At 44.1% G+C, this 20,930-nt stretch overlaps 1 protein-coding gene across 2 annotated transcripts in view; it reads right to left on the reverse strand.

Annotated features, from left to right (window-relative positions):
• The window catches only part of ANLN (anillin, actin binding protein), a 279,002-nt gene that overhangs the window by 239,685 nt on the left and 18,387 nt on the right, over nt 1-20,930 (reverse strand). For both annotated transcript variants that reach the window (XM_085607473.1, XM_085607472.1), the window contains exon 2: nt 7,996-8,149. In XM_085607473.1, the coding sequence (XP_085463599.1) occupies nt 7,996-8,149 (154 nt within the window). The remainder of the gene's footprint in view (nt 1-7,995; nt 8,150-20,930) is intronic.

Genomic DNA, 20,930 nt, shown 5'->3' on the forward strand with positions numbered 1-20,930 from the left:
GGGGCCAGTAAAAGTGACTCACTAACCTTTCCCAAGTTTTGGATTGCCCCAGATGTCCAGCTAGGGGGATGTCATGAGCCAAAGTTAGGAGGAACTCCCTGTACTTCTGGGGCACTACCACCCTCCTGGTGGCTCCAGGAGTGGGGTCTCTTGCCTCAGCATACAGTAATCCCTCTTCCCAATAAGCTCTGTGGGTACCACTGACATCTCCCCTGGCTTCTGAAGCAGCTTGTTGTCTCAGGCTTTCAAGAGTGGGACAGTCTCGCTGACCCTGGCACAGCTCTTCCCTAGAGGGTCCCCCTGGGCCCAAGAGTTCAACCTGGTAAGGGTCAAGCTCCATGGACTCAGTTCCCTCAGGGGTATCCACATCCTCTCCAGGGGGAGAGGGGTTCTGAGTGTTTGGCTGTACAGAAGCTGGTCCCCCAGTCTTCTTGCCCTTCCTCTTGGTTGGTTGGGCCATTATTCCAGGCTCCAAACCTACTTTTTCACCCTTCCTCTTGCTCTGTGCTCTGGTTTGCACACACACCAATTCAGGGATGCCCAGCATGGCTGCATGGGCCTTTAACTCAACCTCAGCCCAGGCTGAGGTTTCCAGATCATTTCCAAGCAGACATGCAGCTGGCAACTTCGGAGAGACCACTACCTGTTTCAGGCCAGTAACCCACCCCCCCCCCCCAGCCTAATGTTACCATGGCCATGGGATGACTAGTGGTGACACTGTCAGCGTTGGTGACTGGGTAAGACTTCCCAATCAAGTATTGCTCAGGGGAAACCAGTGTGTCTTTCACCATAGTGACACTGGCACCTGTATCCCTCAGAGCTTCTACCCTAGTTCCATTCACCCAGGGGTACTGTAAGTATTTCTTTAAGTTGGGGGGGCCACACAGCCACAGTGGCAAACTCCACTTCTCCCAAGGAGACTAAACTTGCTTCAGTGTGTTCCCAGATTTGCTCAGGGTACACCTCTGATCCCATTTGTATGCTTGCTGCCCCAGGAGTAGCTGTACTGGGTGCCTTAGGGGCTTTGTTTTGGGGGCAAGTTACAGTTAGGTGTCCCTGCTTTTTACAGGTATTACACCAGGCCTTTAAGGGATCAAAGTTCTTCCCCCTATATGGTTGGGGCACATAGGGAGTAGTTTGGGTCCCACCCACCTGAACAGGTTTTTGGGGCCCTTTGGAAGACTCAGACTTTTTATCTTGGGGATTCTCACCACCTTTCCCCTGGGGAGATTTTGTGACCACTTTCTTTTGGTCACCCCCAGTGGTTGTCTTGGTCACCCTAGTCTTGACCAAGTGGTCTGCCTTCTTTCCCAATTCTTGGGGAGAAATTAGACCTAGGTCTACCAAATGCTGATGCAACTTTTCATTTGTGCAGTTACTCAAAATATGTTCCTTCATGAATAAATTGTACAATCCAGTAAAATCCTGCACACCATGTCCAGCTAACCAACCATCCAGTGTCTTCACTGAGAAATCTACAAAATCAATCCAGGACTGGTTCTGGGTTTTGTGAGCCCCCCTGAATCTAATTCTATACTCCTCAGTGGTGAATCCAAATCCCTCAGAGCTTTCTTCATGAGGTCATAGGATCCTGCTTCTGGCCCAGAGAGAGTCAGAAGCCTGTCCCTGCAGTTACCAGAGAACAGTTCCCACAGGAGTGCCCCCCAGAGAGGTTTCTTTACTTTCCTGATATCACAACCCCTCTCAAAGGCTGTGAACCATTTGGTGATATCATCACCTTCTTCAAATTTAGGGACAATCCCTTTGGGGATTTTAGGGTCAGAAGTTTCCTCCCTATCCTTGTTTCTATTATTGCTGCCACCATTGAAGGGTGCTAAACCCATCTCTCTCCTTTCCTTTTCTAGAGCCAGGAGCCTGGACTCTAGATCTAAGATCACAAGGCTGTCCTCTTCACTGGGGGGTCCCCCAGTGTTGTCTCTGGGACCAGAGCCACCTGTGTGGTCTCTAGGTGCCCAGATGCTAATTCTTGTGTTGGAGGGTATGGGTGCCATCTCCTCCCTAGGGAATAGTATGGGGAGGTTGTTGTCCACCTCCCCTATTTCCCTTTCCTCATCTGACTGGCCATCACCATGTTCAAATGGGTGGTCTTTAGCATGCTCAGCCAGGAGCTCCTGGTGCCCTTGTTTGGTTGGATGCAGACCCATTTGTAAATTTTTGAGTTTACATAAGGACCTCAATTCCTTGAAAGACAAGTGTAAGTAAGGTGTGAGGTCGAGCTCCTCCACCAGGTCCATGTTATTATTATCACTAATAGCTGGGTTTGTTTGAGACATTCTAACCTGATAGTTCTAACCCTCTACCCTGACTATAGTGACTTTTATTCTTCTAAAATTCTAATGGGACTTAAGCAAGGCCCTAGCAAGACTTTTAGTAATTTTGGAAAAACCAATCAGAATTCTAAAAGGCAATTTTTAAGAGTTCTGTCGTGTGATCAGATGGTAACCAAGTAGTCCAACAAACGCAAGTTTGTATCCCACCGCTGATCCACCAATGTGAGAAAGTGGCTCTGTATATACTGTTCCCTAATAGGTACAGGGTGTACAGTCCACAGTCCCCCAGAGGCTGATAGAGGTCAAAGTTAGGTATGACCTTACTCTCAAAAGTGGTAGCTTGGTCGAGCAGTAAGGCAGTACCAGAGGACAGTGTAAAGCATTTATTGTACACACTCAGTCAGCAAATGGTTTCACACACTCAATAACTGAACTCTAGGCCAATGGTTTATATATATAAAATATATGCTGGTTTTATTTTTAGAACCGCAAAGGGGATAAAAATATACTTTCTCAGAATGAGAGGTTGAATATAAATACTTTTGTCTTAAGCAATAAATTTATGTAAACAGTCACAGTTGGTTGCAATAAACAATCCTATTTCCTAAACAGAACAATGCATTGAGCTCAATGGTAAATTCAGGTTATTTGTAATAAATTGCTTTTCAGATTACTTTTAGAATTCCAGGTCTGGCTCCTAGATCCAGCCTTGGGTCAGTATTCAGAATCAAGTGATGAAAGTCGACTTAATAACTGTAATGATTTTTAAATAATATTTAGCTATTTCAAAAGTTAGCACTTAGAAAATATTTCAAAGAAAACATTCAATGGATCTCTATGGCAAGAAATTCAAATTGCAGGTAGAGTACTTTATCGTTACTTTAGTAATCCAGGACTGGGTACCTAGACCCAGGACTGGGATCCTTATCAAAAACAGGTAAGTAATTTTGTTTGCAGAAATGATACGATTTTAAAAGAATATTTCAAATTTGCAAACATAGACACTTAGAAGAAATTTCACAGAAAAGCAGACAATGGTTTCCTATGGGAGAAAAATGAGTTAGAGGTAAGTATAGTTGTGGACACTTTTCAGAGTCAGGGCTGGGCACCAAGATCCAGCACTGGGAGCTCACCTAGGAGCAGGTGAGTAAATTCGTTTTTGTCACTTGGCTGATTTTTGGTGAATATTTGCAGTTTTGAAAAGTTCACACTTTGGCTTTTTCTTCAAAAATCTTCTGTCAATGTTACCCTATGAGGAAAATGAAGTTAGCGGTTTAAGGGTAAGTACTCGACTGGCAAAGTTGAAATTCCGGGCATAGACTCAGGGGTCCCCCAGTGTCAGGTAGGTACAGTTGGTTCACCCTCAGCGGTTTCAGGACGGCCGGGTGCAGAGAGAGTTAGGCCCAATGTTATCCTATGAGGGATAGGGGGGCCTTGGTTGGTGGCTGCTGTCTGGCAAGCCACGCGGCTGTGGGAGCTGGGCTCCTGGTCACTTACTCAGGGCAAGTGGGGAAGTAGGTTAGTGTAGAGAGTGCACTGCCAGGGCCACTCGGGCGGCTGGGTGCAGGGTGCTTTTGAGCCGTCGGGCGCTCAATGGAAATCAATGGGAATGTTCCGGTTTGGAAAAAGGCTGCAGGCTCGGGGACGAGGATGCTTCAGGTGCCACCACCACTTCGAGAGGTAAGTTGGGTAGTTGTAGGTTAGGTGGGTACCCCGTGATTGGGCACAGGGGGCCGTAGGGCGCCGGGTGCAGGGGTGCCTTTTGATGTCGGAAATCTTACCCTCTTGTTGATCGCGGTTGGGGTGGCACTTGGTTCTGAGGCTGCAGGCTTCTTTCGGAATGTCGAGGGGGGTCATTGGGTGCCGGACTCGGGGTCACAGTCGCCGTGGGGTCGTCCTCAGGGTCTTTGTCCACTCCGGCACTGGCCAGGCTTGGCTGGTGCAGAGTGTGTTGGGTCCGCGGTTCCGGGCTGCTGCCAGGGGTTAAAGCTAGGTTTCTTGAGTAGAGCCTCTACTCATGGGAGTCCCAGGGGCTTAGAGCCAAAAGGTAGCCAGGTCCTCCGGGGTTGGTGAGGTTGCTGGCCACGAGAGATGCCGCGCTGGTGCAGGTTCGAGAGTCGACAGGCCGATAGGGCTGGGGCCAAAGCAGTTGGTGTCTTCTTCTCTTTTGAGCAGCTGCAGGGCAGGTCCTTGTTCTTCTTGCTCTTCTTGTAGTTTTCTATCTGGAATCTGCTGGGGGAAGGTTCAGGGTGCCCCTAAATACTAGATTTAGGGGCGTTACAGGTAGGTTAAGGCCAGGGACCAATGGGTCCTTGTCCTGGGGTGGGTACACCCCCTATCCTGCCTCTCTCCTGTGGGAGGGGGGCAGTAGCCTAATCCTGATAGGGTAGGGCCTCCCATCTTCAAGATGGCGAGAGCCCGGAGATGTGCTTCACCTCGCCTCCCCCCACCTGAGGGGTGGGGTGGGCAGGCTGGCACATCCCCTGTCCTTGTATGGGGTTTCCGGCCAAGCTTCCCGCCAGAGTGGGGGGTTGCAGTGGCCTGGGGAAACTCCAAATGGCGGCATGCCTTTGAAGCTTCCCTTTGCTCATCCTGGGGGAGGAGATTTCTCACCTCACCCAGGATGTGCATTGTTGCAGGCCCGGGAGAGCAGGAGCTCTCCCACCCAGGGGTCCAGCAACGTGTCTGCTGTGTGGCAGCCTGGGCAGCCTCAGAGCAGACGTGGATTGTAAGTTAGCTGTAAGGGGGCATCTCTAAGATGCCCTCTGGGGTGCTTAGTACATTAAATCCCACACTGGCATCAGTGTGGGTTCAATGTGCTGAGAAGTTTGATACCAAACTTCCCAGGCTTCAGTGTTGCCATTATGGTGCTGTGGAGCTCGTGTTTGACGAGCTCTCAGCACCATGTACTCCTAAATGACAGCACTGCACTTACAGCGCCCAGGAATGGACCCGGGTACTTTAGGGGCACAGGGCTCCTGCTCCTGTGCCCACACCATAGGCGTAATGCACCCAGCTAGAGGGGTGGCTGACATATGCCTTGGCAGTGTAGGTGATGGGCATGGTACACAGTGATGTGTGCCATGTCGACTCTTTGTTTTGTCCCGCACCCAGACACTCAGCCTGCAAGGGCAGTGTGTGTGTGTAAGGGTACAGGGCCTCTGAGGGTGGCACAATGAGTGCTGCAGCCCTTAGAGGCCTTCCCTGGCCACAAGGCCCTGGGTACCTAGGGTACCATTTACTAGGGGCTGACATGTGGCTAGGGTTTGCCAATTTGGAGTTTGTGTGGTTTAAGGAAGGAACATAGGCCCTGGGCACCTGATTGGCAGGAACCCAGGGTACACTCAAAGTACATTCAGCAATTTAGCAAAAAGTGGGGGCATGACGTGCAAGAAAGATGGCACTTTCTCACAGGGTCGCACTCCACTTTCAAGGATTACGATGAAACTGAGGTATCCGTGTGTGTTTACGTAGAAAGTGACAAGTAAGGTCATTATATCTTATATTTCCTTCAAACAGAAAACTATTTTATTCTTTGAGGGGAGTGAAAAATAGCGGGAACGCTTGTCCCGAGCAAGGCCAAAACGACCCTAAGTGGGTGGAAAAGAATGGCCGAAACATGCCGACAAAATAGGCAGTAAGGAGAGACTAAAAGACCCAAATTACCCCCAAGGTCATCTCATATTTGAATACATTTTGAATCCTATCCAGGAAGCCCATGATTAAAGACTGTTAAGGGCATTCCTGAGGTAGTTTTAAGTCTCCTCTTTGATTGATTGATTGTGTAGTGTATGGTGGATCCCACATATTTGTGTGTGTTGTCCTCCCCCTCGGCTCCATTTCAGGCGTTGGTCCGGGCAGGGATGCTGTAGAAGCCCTATGATGAAGCATGCCACTATTAGTGGGTGAGGGCATTTTTACAAAACCTTGCATTTTCCCCAAAGTGGTGTGTCTGAACACCCACAGTTTCCTCTTTTTCCTCCTTGTGTGGATACTAGTTTATTAAACCTTTCCTTCCTCTCTAGTCTTCTTTAGACCATTTAAGGACAACAACCCACTGATGGGCTCCTCTAACTTTTAAGCAAGCTGCCTTGCTGTGAATGTTCATCACTGTAACCCTTAGCATCTCCACACCATTTCCTTCATTACCATGTCATATTCCACAGGGATTCAAGAAACAATGTCTTCCGGGTTTAAAAAAAAAATCCTTTAACTGCCTTACATGTTTCCCACCTATATTCCTCTCCACTATCTAAATTTCTTCAGACTTTATCCATTATTTTACATAACATTCCACGATATCCATTCCACTATCGTCATCAGAAGCCTTTCACCTCTCAAACATACTCCCAACCAATTAGATTTCACAGACAATTCAATGCATTCCCCAGAACTCTATGAAATTAATAGTGCTAATAAACACACTTTTCACATGCATTAGGTTCTTTAATATGTCAACCATTTCCTCATCCAGTCAGAACTGGATATTTGCACTATTCTGTATGAGTCGCTACCTTTGTTGTAGACCTTTTACAAACTATTCCTAACAACTCATGAGTATCATTGTACAGTTTTGCTGGGTGCTCCCATGGTCTATACTGCACTGGCACCATGTCAATCTAGAATTACCATTACATTTTTAAACAAAATGATGCTTTTGCATTCCACTTTCTTCCCCTTCTGGTACAAAGCTCCCCTTGGTGCACACATATCTTGGACCAACAGCCTAATCGTCCATAAGTGACAGCACCAGCATTGTGTTATGTATGAAAAGCACACTCAATTTTTACCTCTATGCTTGTACAGACCAATTGAAACCTACAGTGGGCTATTGCACTATATAAAAGTAAATATCTGCAATCACTTCATTTTGACATTCCCCTTACTGGCCTACTAGCCCCTTCCTCCTATGACTGCATACTGGCAAGCTTTTATTGGATTGACAAAGATTCCTGGGCATACACCTGGAGATCTATGAAACATACAGATTATTTATACACCCTCTGCCCCATGTTTACTCAAGTCGATTGCTGAAATGGTTGGCAATACGCATGAATAAGTAGTACAAACGTGTATGTTCAAAAGTGACCTCAAAAACATTTGTGAAAATCCAGAACTCCATTCTCTCTACACAACTGGAAAATAACTGGGGTGTATGGGAATATTTCTACCACATTTAAAAATGTACACCAACCTTTTTAGAACTAAATAGACAAGTAGCAACTGAGTGAAAAAACAAGGGAAATGGTTATGAATATCTAACAATTTTCATTATAGGGACCAACACATTTCCAGTGGCCACCACCCCAATTCAGATACCTGAATAGCCATTCTAACCTCTATCCATAAACTTATAATTGTGGAAAATGCTGTAAATGTGTGGACGTTCAACTGTCGGAAGTTACAGCGGCAGGCTTCTAGGTCTGCATTAGGATTAGACATTTAGGATCACAGATAGCAATTTTCATGCACGTAGTCAGGTCTGTCGCTCTTCGGGTCTACTGCAGCTTCATTCTTATATACGTTTTCCCTTTTGTCCACATATGGTACTATATCCTAAGACTGACTGATTGCTACAATCCATTTGAGCTTTTCCTCCTCTGCCTGCAAAATAAGAGAAGTTCCTACACATGGATAAGGAAAAAGCATTAAGGAAGGAAAATCTTGATCAGAAAAGCTCAAAACGCACTAATCTAACACTTACCTTCCTCAGCAGGTGCAGGGGGAATATGGTTTGTTTCTGTCAGAGGTTCTCTTGTTCTTTTGCTTTGCATGGCTGTCCGTGCCGCAGAGGTTGGTCTATCAGAAATCTTCTTCTGCAAATTCTCCCTCCTGGCCCTTGTTCGTTCAAGCAGTTTCTATAGAGAATTTAGAAAACATGACAAAACTAGCTCAACTTCTTTCAGGTATACATTATTTTGTGAAATAAAAGTAGGACATATTTTAGGGTCCACTGTATGTATTTTTTTAAAAGAGAAAACAACCGATCTTGGATTTAACACCTGGGATGGCACCCCAAATGGAGCAACCTCGAACCACTCTGGGAATCACTACCAGAGCTGCTTCCCCAGATCCAAGCGCTCTAGAGAGGGTGTGAGCACTGATCAAGGGGAAGAGATAACTGGGCCCCCTTCGACTCAGTAAACCAACATTAGCAGTTTAAAGGAAGTCTACTAGGTTAAACGTTTTTAAAAAAATTTTTAACATGTATATACTGGATCCTAGTAGTGTATGGGTTGCTCTTTTATATAACTTAATATATTGAAGAAAAGAAGAAAAAAAAAAAACCATGGCACTTAAACAGTACAGCAATAGTGCAGCAAGGCGTCGAAAATTCGTTACCTCAATGAGGCGGTCACTAAATTGACAGGAGGTCCAAGTTAACAGTATCATTTACTCGCTTAAAATGATGAGTGAAAAAGGCATAATTTACCCTCCTTGTTCACTCCTGATTGAAGCAACTCATTTTTGCCGCTTTTAGCCTTTAGAACCATAGGACGTTAACATTATGGAACCAAGTCTAGGTATTACAATCCGACATAGGTTTCCCCACACATTACATTATCATGAAGAGACCCCAAGACTAAAAAGGGTCAAAACACGGTCGACAAATAGCAAGACAAACTTACAGACAGTAAAGAATTATTCCTGATTCCAGCATATTGAAGATAAAGACTTGTTGTACAATTGGTAATGGTTTATGTGCTGTAAATACACAGTAAGACTGTCTCTCACTTTTCTCCATTACATGTATGAAGTGGTGCTTTCCTTCATTGGGGCTAGTGTGAACTTTCTCCGCTTGTTAACCAACCAGGCACCTATTAAATGTTATTGTGATTCGGACCCATTTTCTATTGAAATATTAGGTCTTCATGAAATCTCTAACAACTTAGAGCTTGAATAAGCATGAATTGCATGCAGTAACTTAACTACGTCATTGCTATACGGTTTAAGAAAGTTCCAAGTGAGCCATTGTATTGTGATAGAAACTTCTTTTAAGCAGCTTCAGATGGGAGATATTGGCACTTAAAAACAAATATATACACTGAAAAAATTCTGCCTGACCCTCCAAAATTGTTACTTGGCATCTTTTGGTGTGATTTCCTGTATTTTTTTCCTTCTGACCTTCTGTTTTTGATTGTGTGCTGCATTTTGTTTTTTGCTGGTTATAGGACTCTGGGCACTTTACCGCTGTTGACCAGTGCTAAAGCGCAAGTGCTCTTTGTGTAAAATGTATTGGTGATCGATTTATCCATGATTGGCATACTTGATTTATTGGTAAGGTGTATTAATGGTACCCAGGGCCTGTAAATCAAATGCTACTAGTGGGCCTGCAGCACTAAGTGTGCCACCCACATGAGCAGCCTTGCAAACATGTCTCAGACCTGCCACTGCAACCACTTCAACCTGTCAAAGTGCACCCACTTGCCAAGCTCAAACCTTCCCTTTTACTACATGTAAGTCACCCCCAGGTAGGCCCAAGGCAAGCCCCATGGGCACGGTGCAGTGTATTTAAAAGGGAGTACATGTACTGGTGTGTTTTACATGTCCGAATAGTTTTGCACTATTGCAAAGCCTCTCTCCCCCATTGGGTAACATGGTGATTGACTTGAAATATCCTTTAAGTGTAATTTCTCATTAGGAGCAGATGGAGATTTGAGGTTAGGGGTCTCTGAACTCACAATTTAAAAATACATCTTTTAGCAAAGTGGGTTTCTGAATTGCGTGTTTAAAAATGCCACTTTTAGAAAGCTGACATTTTTGTGATTAACGATTCTGTGCCTCTGCCGGTCTGTAAAATGCACATCTGGGTTGGCTGACAGTTGGGCTCTTGTGCATTCGCTCTAGACAGTCACACACAAAGGGAGCGGAGGTGTGCCCTGCATATCCTGATGGGCCATTGCTAGCCTGATGGGCCTTCCTGAGCTAGAGTGGTGAGAGCAGTTGTCACTGACACCTGAACAGAGCTGTGCCTGTCCTCACACAAAGCAGTCTCCACAACCCTGCAGTGTGTCTGCAGCCTGTTCAGGAAAAGGCAGGGTGTTGTGTAATACAAGGACTTGCCTTTAAAGTTTGTCTGCTTCGAAGGCAGAAAGAGATAGAAGTATTGGACCTCCAACACTCCAAAATCAGAACACTTCTGGACTGATGACATTCGGCCCGGATGAAGAGCTGCAAAAGCTGTCGGAAGGGGCTGCCACTTTGCTGTTTGCATTGCTGTGTTGGACTGCTGCTTCTGTCCTGGGATTGAAAGGACTGGGCTTTGCTTTCTGTATCCTGCTTCCAAGGTTCTCCAAGGGCTTGAACTGAACATGCCTCCTGCTAAGAAGTCTCAGGGCCAAGGACCTCACCGGCCAGTGCTTGGGCTCTTCTGCTGAGAGTCCTGACTTGCCAAGTGGTGCCAAATCCAGTTCCTGGGCCCTGGGAAGAGTAAGCTGGTGATCTTAAGGAGAAAATCTACGCATCAACTCCCAGCGCCTATTTTATCGAAGCACAGCTGTAAAAGAAAGACGCATTGCCATTTCCTGTCCTGAAGCGTGGTTCTCACATTGACACATCGCCCACAGCTTTCACCGCAGGCCCCAGCTTGCCATTGCAGTACCTCGAGTGGGGGGGGGGGGGACGCTGCAGAGCTTGTTTCGAGCATAGTGTCACCGACGTCCATGGCACCCACTCAGACGCAGCACCTGCTTCGCTGCCGTCACATCGACACAGCGTGTCTGGATTTGATGTACCTGGGCTCAGATTCTTAATAGACAACACCGCAGGTCACGTGTCCAGAAACCAACGCATCACCTCACCTGCTGGTAAGGAACCAACCCATCATCTCCACTGCCTAGCACTGAGGAAGCGATGCATCACCTCCCGTGCATGTAAGAACAGATGCGTCGCTTTGCTTTTCCGGCACCTCACGTACCCTGAGCCTTTCACAGTCTATGCTTTTCGACGCATCTAAGGTATCTTGTGCTAAAACAAACTCATCCATTGATTTCTATGGACTAAACTTGCTTAACCTTTTAAAAGTAATATTTTGGCTTGTGTATGTTGGATTTTAGTCGTTTTGGTCTTGTTTTATTCAGATATTGGCTATTTTTAGGTCGAGCCTAGACAGCGCTGTCTGAAAGACATGTTGTATCGTATTCTATGTGTATTAAAAAATTAACTGCTTTCTAGTGGCTGTGCCGTTCAAAAATGTAGCCTTTGTATTGTTTTTGGGTTGTAAAAGTCCCTCCCTTCTCTCCTTCTGGCGATTTCACTTAGTGAGTATTTTGTTTGGCCATCACACTGTGCAGCATGTGATGGCCCCTGTTTAGAGATGTGCATCTGTTAGCAATTATCCTTATCATAACTGCAGTCTGACTTCAATTCTGACGTAAAGAAGCTCTGTGGCTTGGTTTCCGTTTCAGTGTGCATCTGTTATCAATTATCCGGATCTTAACTGCAGTTTCACTTCAATTCCGACCTAAAAAAGCCCTGTGCCTTTGTTTATGTTTTAACGTGCATCTGTTATGAATTATCCTGATGGTAAGTGCAGTATGACTTTTATTACAACAGTCAAACTTAAAAATAATTTAAAAAAACAGAGCATTTTACTTTACTAATAGTAAACATTGAGTGTTATTAAATAAAACGGCAGAGCGTTTTTAGTTTCCTTTTCTGTTGAAGTTGTTGGGGTTTGTTTTCTGTTTTGCCAGAGGACATGGGCAGAGATGCTGGAGTCATGTAAGGTGTGGCTGGAAGTAAATCGCAATGCATATGCACTTGTTTTGGCACCAGCTAACGATGGTGAGCACCGGCAGGACCCGGGCCAAATAAATCTGGTTCTCTTGGGATCATTAATACAACTATATGAAATAGTTTAAACTTAAAAAACATTTTTAAAAAACACGGAGCATTTTATTTTAGTAATATTAAGCCTTGTGTGTTATTAAAAAAATACTGTAGATTTTTTTTCCGTTTCTGTTCACGTTGTAGAGGTTTGTTTTCGGTTTTGCCAGCGGACATGGGCAGAGAAGCCGGAGTCATGTAAGGTGTGGCTGGAAGTGAACCTCAGTGCATATGCAGTTGTTTTGGCACTAGCTTTTTAGAGCCAACAATGGTGAGCACCGGCAGGACCCAGCCCAGTTAAAGCTGTGTCTGTTGGTGTGATTAATACAACTATGCCAAACTGTCAAACTTAAAAATATTTAAAAACTACAGAGCATTTTATTTTACAAATATTAAGCATTGCGTGTTATTAAAAAATGCGGTAGATCATTAATTTTTTCCCCTTTTCTGTTGACGCTGTCGGGGTTGGTTTTCCTTTTTACTACCACTGCTCTTTAATACTTTATGTGAGTGAGAGAGGGAGAGTGTGTGATGAGAGTGTGAGAGTGCACTTTACACATCGCCTCAGAGATAAGACCGACTGCTCGTGCCAAGCTACTTAGTGGGGTGAGCAGGGGATTATTTTAGCTGTGTGACTCCCTTACCCTGATCCCAACTAGAGTGAGGGTCCTTACTTGAACAGGGTGCAAACCACTGCCAACCAGTGACCCCATTTCTAACAACCATGAAAACACTAACCTGTTGAAAACAATCTGAAGCGAGCTTACTTCCCATCCAGAAAACAGACACACACACACCCCTTTTTAACTGTCATTCTCTTGAATGGACACAACAATAACAGATTGTAGCCTAGGCAGCCACTATCAATTAAGATGGAAAAGCAGACATCTTGAAAAGGGTTTACTTTTAGTTTTCAATCCAAAGCAATCCCACTGTATGTGAGAAAACCATGATGTAGTAAAGGGTAATTAAATAGGGGGTTGCTTATGGTGGGGGTATATTTATTTACATAGCCAATTATTTCTTCAAGGGAAGGGGGGGTGAGGAGTTTTTCTTCCTGCAGTGCACAAACTGGAAACAATATGCAGAGATGCCAAGGAACTAAATGACTTACTAGCTAGAAACATGGTGGAGGATTTATCAGACATGTAGATCACTTAGCAAGTGACAAAAGTAAAGTTAGATAAACAAAAATTGTTTATAATTACTAGAACCCCTATATCAAGCGTTCACATAGGTTTGGAAAGCTAATTTCACAATTATTCAGATATGTGTGGATTCCATAGGCCCAAGAGGAAAGATGTAATTACAATTAAATGGTTGTTTCAATATCCTGAAAATGTGGAAAGAAAGGGCAGAATGAAAGCCAGAAAACATCTAGCAAAATCCATGTTAGGAAGGAGTGTATAAAAAAGAAATACGACTAGTTACCTGCGATGACTTGCATGCGGTGCGTATCAAGATGGCCGCTTAGTGCGAGGGTCCGCACCGCATCAGAGATGCCGTTTTGTTTTTCGGTGGTTTTCCCAGATTTTCTTCTCGAAAACGGGATGCCTAATGAAGGGAATACCTGGTGATCCACAGGATGCCACTGAATATTATTTAAAGGGCTGCAGCTTCATTGGACCTCGCACATCTTCTGCAATCATTCTCCGGCAGCCATTTTGGATTTTCCAGACTGGATTTTTCTGCATACAACTTTGGATATCTCCTCCGGTATTCACTTTTTGGCTTTTTTAGCCTTACTTTCAACGCACTGAGGCTTTGGGTCCTCTTCACTTACATAAAAGGACATACTACATGTGTGCACACTGTTCCTTTTTTTTAGGAGAGCTCTCATCATTCTGGTCTCTTTGAATTACATTTAAACTCAGCCTTACACGGGCAGAAGTAAAAAACAGTTGCATTCAAGTAGAAAACTTTTTGGCTTACTTCTATCGCAATCTTCTATCTCTAATCTCCTAGTGGATTCTCTACATACTCCAGTAATGATGGCTCACTCAAATTCTTCCAAGGCAGTTTCCTCACCTATTGCTCCGCCTATACTGCAGTCGCCCTCTCCGGCAAACAAACGACTTAAACAGGACCCTCATTCTCCACCGAAGATTCTAATTTCTGTATCCTTGGATATTATCTTGGAGGAGATAAGGGCACTCCAACCATTTGTAGAGGAAACCAATACTCGCGTACACGACATGGACACTAAATAGTCATCACTTGATGCCAGAATTTCCATAGTGGAACAACAAGTTGGTGAGGTGCAAGCCACATAAACAAGAATCTCATCTTTAGAAAAGGACATACTGCTCTTAAAGAAATCTGCTGAAGACCTCGAAAAAAGGAATAGACGTAATCTTCATTTATATGCTCTTCCGGAGGGCATTGAGGGAGGTGACCCGGTGTCCTCTTCTTTACTCCCGAAACCTCTGGATTTACCATCATCAATGGCTCTGAATATTCAAAGAGCGCACAGATTAGGCCCGCGCATATCTTCTTCAGCTCCCTCGAAACCTTGTGCGGTGATGCTCTTATTTTTGCAATTCACCGATCTTCTTCAAGTTCTGAATGCTGCAAAAAATTAAAAACCATTTATCCTGGTCTGGAGCCAAATTGTTTTTGTCCCAGGATGGGTCTACAGTGACTGCCAAGAGACAGAAAGAATTCCTTGAACTACAACCAGCCCTTCGCTTTCTGGGCGATTGTTATGGTTGGTTTCATCCCTGCTTGTTCAAGGTGACTTTTCAAAATTACACATCCACTTTTGAAGAACCTGCGGGCCTTCGGAAATTCATCAATTCTCACTCTGCTGCTTCCATGGAAATTGCTGGCCCTTCTACTTGACTTTTTATCTTGTGGTCAATGTTATCTTTTCCTTGACCATTACGTTTTGCTTCCTTTACAGGTTAATTGTTGATCTTTCTCTATTTAAGTCACATATTTTCTCTATTAGTATTACAGTTCATTGGATCTAATCCACACTCCCGTTTTCGGTTTGTTTGGCTTCCCGATGCGGTGCGTTTCCCGCCACTTGTCGTGCTGTCTTTAGTGTCTGTCAGCAGTCCTTTTTGTACTCCCCGAAAGGTATGTAACACAGTTGTTAATTTGTTTTGACATGTACTGTCCTCTTTTTTTCCCTCTCTTATTCTCCCTCTCCTTGTTTTCTCTTTCTATTCTGTTCCCTATTGCTCTTACTCCCTTTCCTTCATTCTTGCTTTGCCTACTACTTTTCCTATACTCCTTTACTATTGTCAGTTCTATTGTTTCATACTTACTGTTATCTTCTTCCATTCAGAGTTGTTTAATGGAATGTAAAAGGTTTTATTAATCCTATGAAGGAGGCAGAGAATTATTTCACATTTAGCCTCCTTCAATCCAGATTTAGTTTTATTACAAGAAACTCATTTGTCAGAAAATGAGGCGCTTAAGCGCAATTGGGTTGGTTCTGTTCTTGTTCCGCCTACAACTACAAAGAAGAATGGGGTCATTCTCTTATGCCATAAAAAGTTGAAATGCTCTGTCACTTCACAAGAAATAGACACAAATGGTAGATGGATTTTGGTTAAGCTACTCAATAACATTTCTTTAACGGTCTTCAATATATAGTCTGGCCCAACCGGATTATACCTTCTGGTCTACAATTACAAATAAGTGTGTCTAACACAAAGATGCATTTTTTATTCTTGGACTCCTTTATTGAATGAAAATGCCAAGTATGTTTTATCCCTCACAAAACCCACAAACAATTTCATAGTACAATTATGCAGACACACCTCGTAGATGCCTGGAAACTATGTAACCCAGATCAAACAGAATTTTCCTTTTTCTCCCTTCCACATGGTTCCCTAACCAGATTGGATTACATCTTCCTAGCCAAACCTTTAGCTCAAAATCTAATTTCTTTTTCGATTGAGCCCATTTTGATCTCGGGTCATTCTCCGGTGATTGCTGATTTTGATTTGCTCCATCCGCAGTCCAAATCTTCTAGATGGAGATTTAACAACTTCTTTTTACAGAATCCAGCTTTTTCCACCGCCTTTGCGAAATAATTCTTTTCTTTTATTGACGATCCATCTGTTTCTCCAGCTTTTTTTTTTTTTGTTTGTTTTTAATGGGACACCTTTGAGGCCACTGCCCGAGGCTTCGTCATTGATTTTGTGTCCAGAAAGAAGAAACACACCCTCACTCATCCGCAGTCCAAATCTTCTAGATGGAGATTTAACAACTTCCTTTTACAGAATCCAGCTTTTTCCTCCGCCTTTGCGAAATAATTCTTTTTTTAATGACGATCCATCTGTTTCTCCAGCTTTTTTTTTTTTTTTGTTAAATGGGACACCTTTGAGGCCACTGCCCGAGGCTTCATCATTGATTTTGTGTCCAGAAAGAAGAAACACACCCTCACTCAACATAAAGTCCTGCTAGCCAATATCAAGCACTTAGAACATTAATTTCATACTTCCTCATCAGATTCCACTCTGTAGAAACTTGTTCATGCAAAGCTGGAGTTTAACAAGATCTCTATTGACAATGCTTTTTCTATTCTGCTTCGTAGCAGTGCCCGGTAGCAAGGTTGATCACTCTTAGCTAACTATCTCAAGTCCAGGAAAGAGAGGGTGCTGATAGACTATTCAGTCAACAGATGGACAGCATCTTTTCAAAGATCAAGACTGTTAGACTTGGCCCTTTTTGCAGGGTCATCCCTAACTTTGTGCCTTCCTCCTGTATTTTTTTCTGACCTGTTGGTGGTGGTTTCATGACTGTTGGCACTTGACCACTGCTGATCAGTGCTAAAGTGCATATGCTCTCCCTATTGCAAAGTGATGTAATGGATTAGTGACTCCATGATTGGCTTATTTGGTTTAATTGTCAGACCCTAGTACAGTGCACCATGTGTTTCCAGGGCTTGTAAATCAAATGCGGCTGGTGGGCTTGCAGCACTGGTTGTGCCACCCACAGAAGCAGCTGTAAAGTGTGTCTCAGGCCTGCCATTGCAGAGCCTGTGTGCAGTCTGTGACTGCCATGTCGACTTGGTAAGTGCACCCACTTGCAAGTCCCTAAACCTTCCCTTTTCTTCATATCAGACACCCCCAAGGTAGGCCCAAGGACTGGGTGCATTGCAAGTACCTGGTGTGTGTGGCATGTCCTAATAGTGCATTACAGCCATTTTCGTTTTTCACTATTGCAAGGCTACCACTCCCCATAGGCCAGAACGGGCAGTTTTGATTAGAACATCTTAGAAATTAGAGTTTAGTATGGCTGAACTCAGAATGATAAAATACATCTTTTAGTAAAGTTGATTTTAACATTCTGTGTTTGAAAATACCACTTTGAGAAAGTAGGTATTTTCTTACCTAACCATCCAGCCTGCCTCTGCTAGCTTGTGTATTGTGTGTCTATGTTTTGTGAGTGACAGGGGCTGGGGGATTCCAGGAGACAGGGTGAGTCAGCACAGGGCTGAATAGAGAGATCTACATGTAGAGTGGCGGAAGGAGTAGCACCTGGGTCTGAATAGGGCTGTGCCTGCCATTCACAATGCTGGCTCCACCTCCTGTGGCGAGTCTGATGTCCCTGGCCCACACTGTCAAAGGAAAGAAGGAGTCCTGTAAACAAAGTGCTCCAAGACTGACCAGAACTGGTTTGGACTAGGTACAGACACTCTCTGCCTTCTGAGACAAAGGATTTTGGTGTATAAATATAGGGACACCGACCCCAAGACTTTAGATCACTTCTGGACCAACAAGACAAACCTCTGCCAAGGAGAAGAACAAAGGAAGCTGTAGGAGTTGGACTGCCCCCCTTCAGTGCTGGGTTGGCCTACAATGGTGTCGTCAGTGCCAAGGAACTGTTAAAGAACTTTCATCATCTTGCAGAATATTACTCCAAGGGCTTCATTTGAGCTTGCCTCCTGACCGAAGTCTCAGGGACACCAGACTTCACCCCTTCTGTTTGCCTGCATCTGGAACTTGCTGTTCTAGCTGCTACAGAAGGAAGTTTGCAACACCGACGCAGACGAGCAACGCCATATTCTGCATCGAAGCCGTGAGCGCTGCTCCGACTTGCAACGTAGACCGGACGCCGGCCGCCGTGCCACCGACACCAGCGAACGACATCGTAACCCTGCCATATCCGTGAGCGCTGCTCCGACTTGCGACGCCAGCCCAACGCCTGCTGCTGTGCCACATCGACTCCGAAGCCAACATCATCGTGGAGCCGATCGCCGAAGTGGGTGGTCAAGAATCCATCGACATCGTGACATCGTACGGAACCGCGGTTTCTGCGCCATCGTGACATCACCTCCTTTCCGGTCAGAAACCGACGCCTCACCTGCCTGCATAAGCATCCAGGTCCCGACACATCTCCCCCAAAGCAAGGAGCCAACGCCGCCGCATCTCCCCGACGCCGCATCTCCCCGACGCCGCTAGCTGTCTTTGTTTTCGCTTTTCCAAGGTACTGTTCTTTGTGGGTCCGTTTTGACTCAGGGTCCGACGCCGCGCACCTCGCAGTCGGCGCCGTACTTTGGGATTTCTTTGACCTCGACATCGTGATAAAAGCAGTCTTTAGCAACAGATAACCCCAACTGGAGTTAAGTGAATAATCTATTTTTGAACTAGTTGTCCCATCTTAAAGAATTATTCTTAATTACAGTATTGTGGATTTTTGGCGTTTGTGGTCTTGTGAGAAGTCTATATAAAGAATACTTATTTTTATAAAACCTGTGTGGTGTCCATCTGTAGTGTTTTCACTGTATTACTGTATGTGTTCACAAATGCTTAACACATTGCCTCCAAGATAAGCTTGTTTGCTCGTGCCAAGCTACCAAAGCGGTGAGCAGGGGTTATCCAGTAGTGCAATCCCCTTTCCCTGACTTCGAAGCAAGATACCCTATTTGGTCAAAGGTACCTACCTCTGCCCATCTAGAGACGCCCAGTTCTAACAAAGACATTCTAGATGAATCTACTACTTTTTATAAAACTTATATACTCCAGAAACACCTGCATCTCTTATTATCTCAGCAATATTCCTCCCTCTTCATCCACAGATCTTGACTTCAACTTCCTAGATTCGGAAATACTGTTCCAGGAGATCACTAGCTCTCTAAACTCACTAAAGAAAAATAAATCCACTAGTCCAGATGGATTTTTGGTAGAATTTTCTCTACAAGTTTCAAATCTCTTACTCCCAAAACTCTTTAATCTTTTTCAACATTCCTGCACTACTGGTAAGGCAAGCGGCACCTTCCTGGAAGTCTCTACATGTCTCATTCATAAAGAAGGTAAGGATGCTAAATTCTGCAAAAATGACCGTCCTATATCCGTTATAAATGTAGATTATAACATTTTTTCAAAATTTTTAGCATTAAGTCTTGAATCACTCTTACCCCGTTTAATTAGTCCAGAACAGTGTGGTTTCGTCAAGGGCAGATTAACTTCTAATAACTCGGTGATTTTTCAATGTTTTAAATAAGACATCTACTTTATCCTATACCCTAGCTGCTGTATCTATAGATGCAGAAAAGGCTTTCGATAGAGTTGACTGGTCTTTTTTATTTAAGGCACTGGTTTTGGACCTCAATTAATTGCCCTTGTCTCATTACTTTATTCGACACCTACTGCTTCTACTATTTTTAATGGTCTTTTTTCAAAACGTTTTTCACTTCATTGCGTGTCCGACAAGGTTGCCCCCTATCTCCTCTTTTTAATTCATCCCTCAAACCCTGTCTCACATTCATTAGAATACTTCTAATTCTGGGTTTTTATTTGGAGATCATCATTGACGCTCTCTGCATATGCAGATATCATCCTACTTTTTATTTCAAACCCAGAAATTTCTATTCCCCCCCCCCCCCCCCCATTACAAGAATTTTCTGATTTTTCAGTGGTATTGTGCTATAAAATTAATTCTGACAAAAACGGGAATTCTTCCTATAACCAAATTTTGCCTTAAGCATCACTTTGACCAACTGGATGTCGTTGGAACAGCTCTAAAATTAAATCCCTAGGTTTATGGTTTACCAACTCCATTTCGGACTCGGTTAAAATAAACATGAAATAAAGTTTTGATCGTGTTTCCAAGCTACTCTCCTCCTGGAATCCTATTTTTCTTTCTTGGTGGGGACGCCATGATTCTATCAAGATGATGGTCACTTCTATTATGTTATATATTTTTTCAATGATCCCAGTCCACATTCCTTCCATGTATTTAAAAAAACCTGACTCCCTCCAGAATCTCTTTATCTCATCTTAGAAAACTAAAAAGGTTGTTTCATAAAGCTTTTTGTCTTAAACAAGCTTCTTACTGGCTCCATACAGGCATCTCCTCTTTCGCCCCTTTATGGGTTAGCATTGAACGCTGCTTATTTTCCAATTTCTCTATCCCGGAGATTCTCGCCTTCACTGCCAAAACCAATCTCACCTCTCTTCCGCTATTTAAACAAACTTGCTCATTGTTAAGACCTCACTGTCAACCAAAGAATCTCCAGTAACACATTTTTGAGTTCTCCTCTTTGGCATAATCATTTTCTTGTCATTAACAGACCTTTGTTTTGGTGCTCTTGGAGAACTAAAGGTATTATCTGGGTTCAGGACATGTTTGATGGCATTTCTCCTTGTTCTTTTCCCCAATTCCAAGCCACTTTTAAAGTGTCCCCACTAATTTTTACAAAAATGTTCGCTACTCAGGGAAGTAATTCTGGAAGTTTTACTAAAATCCTCCTCCCCACCCCCCGCCCAGGATTCCTGGTCTAGACATGATCCGTTCCTCAGAATTTTGTCAGTATCCCCCAGGGCCTCCCCGATTTATAAATTCTACAACTCT

This window comes from Triturus cristatus, chromosome 5_2 (genome assembly GCF_964204655.1).
Source record: "Triturus cristatus chromosome 5_2, aTriCri1.1, whole genome shotgun sequence".
Taxonomy (NCBI): domain Eukaryota; kingdom Metazoa; phylum Chordata; class Amphibia; order Caudata; family Salamandridae; genus Triturus; species Triturus cristatus.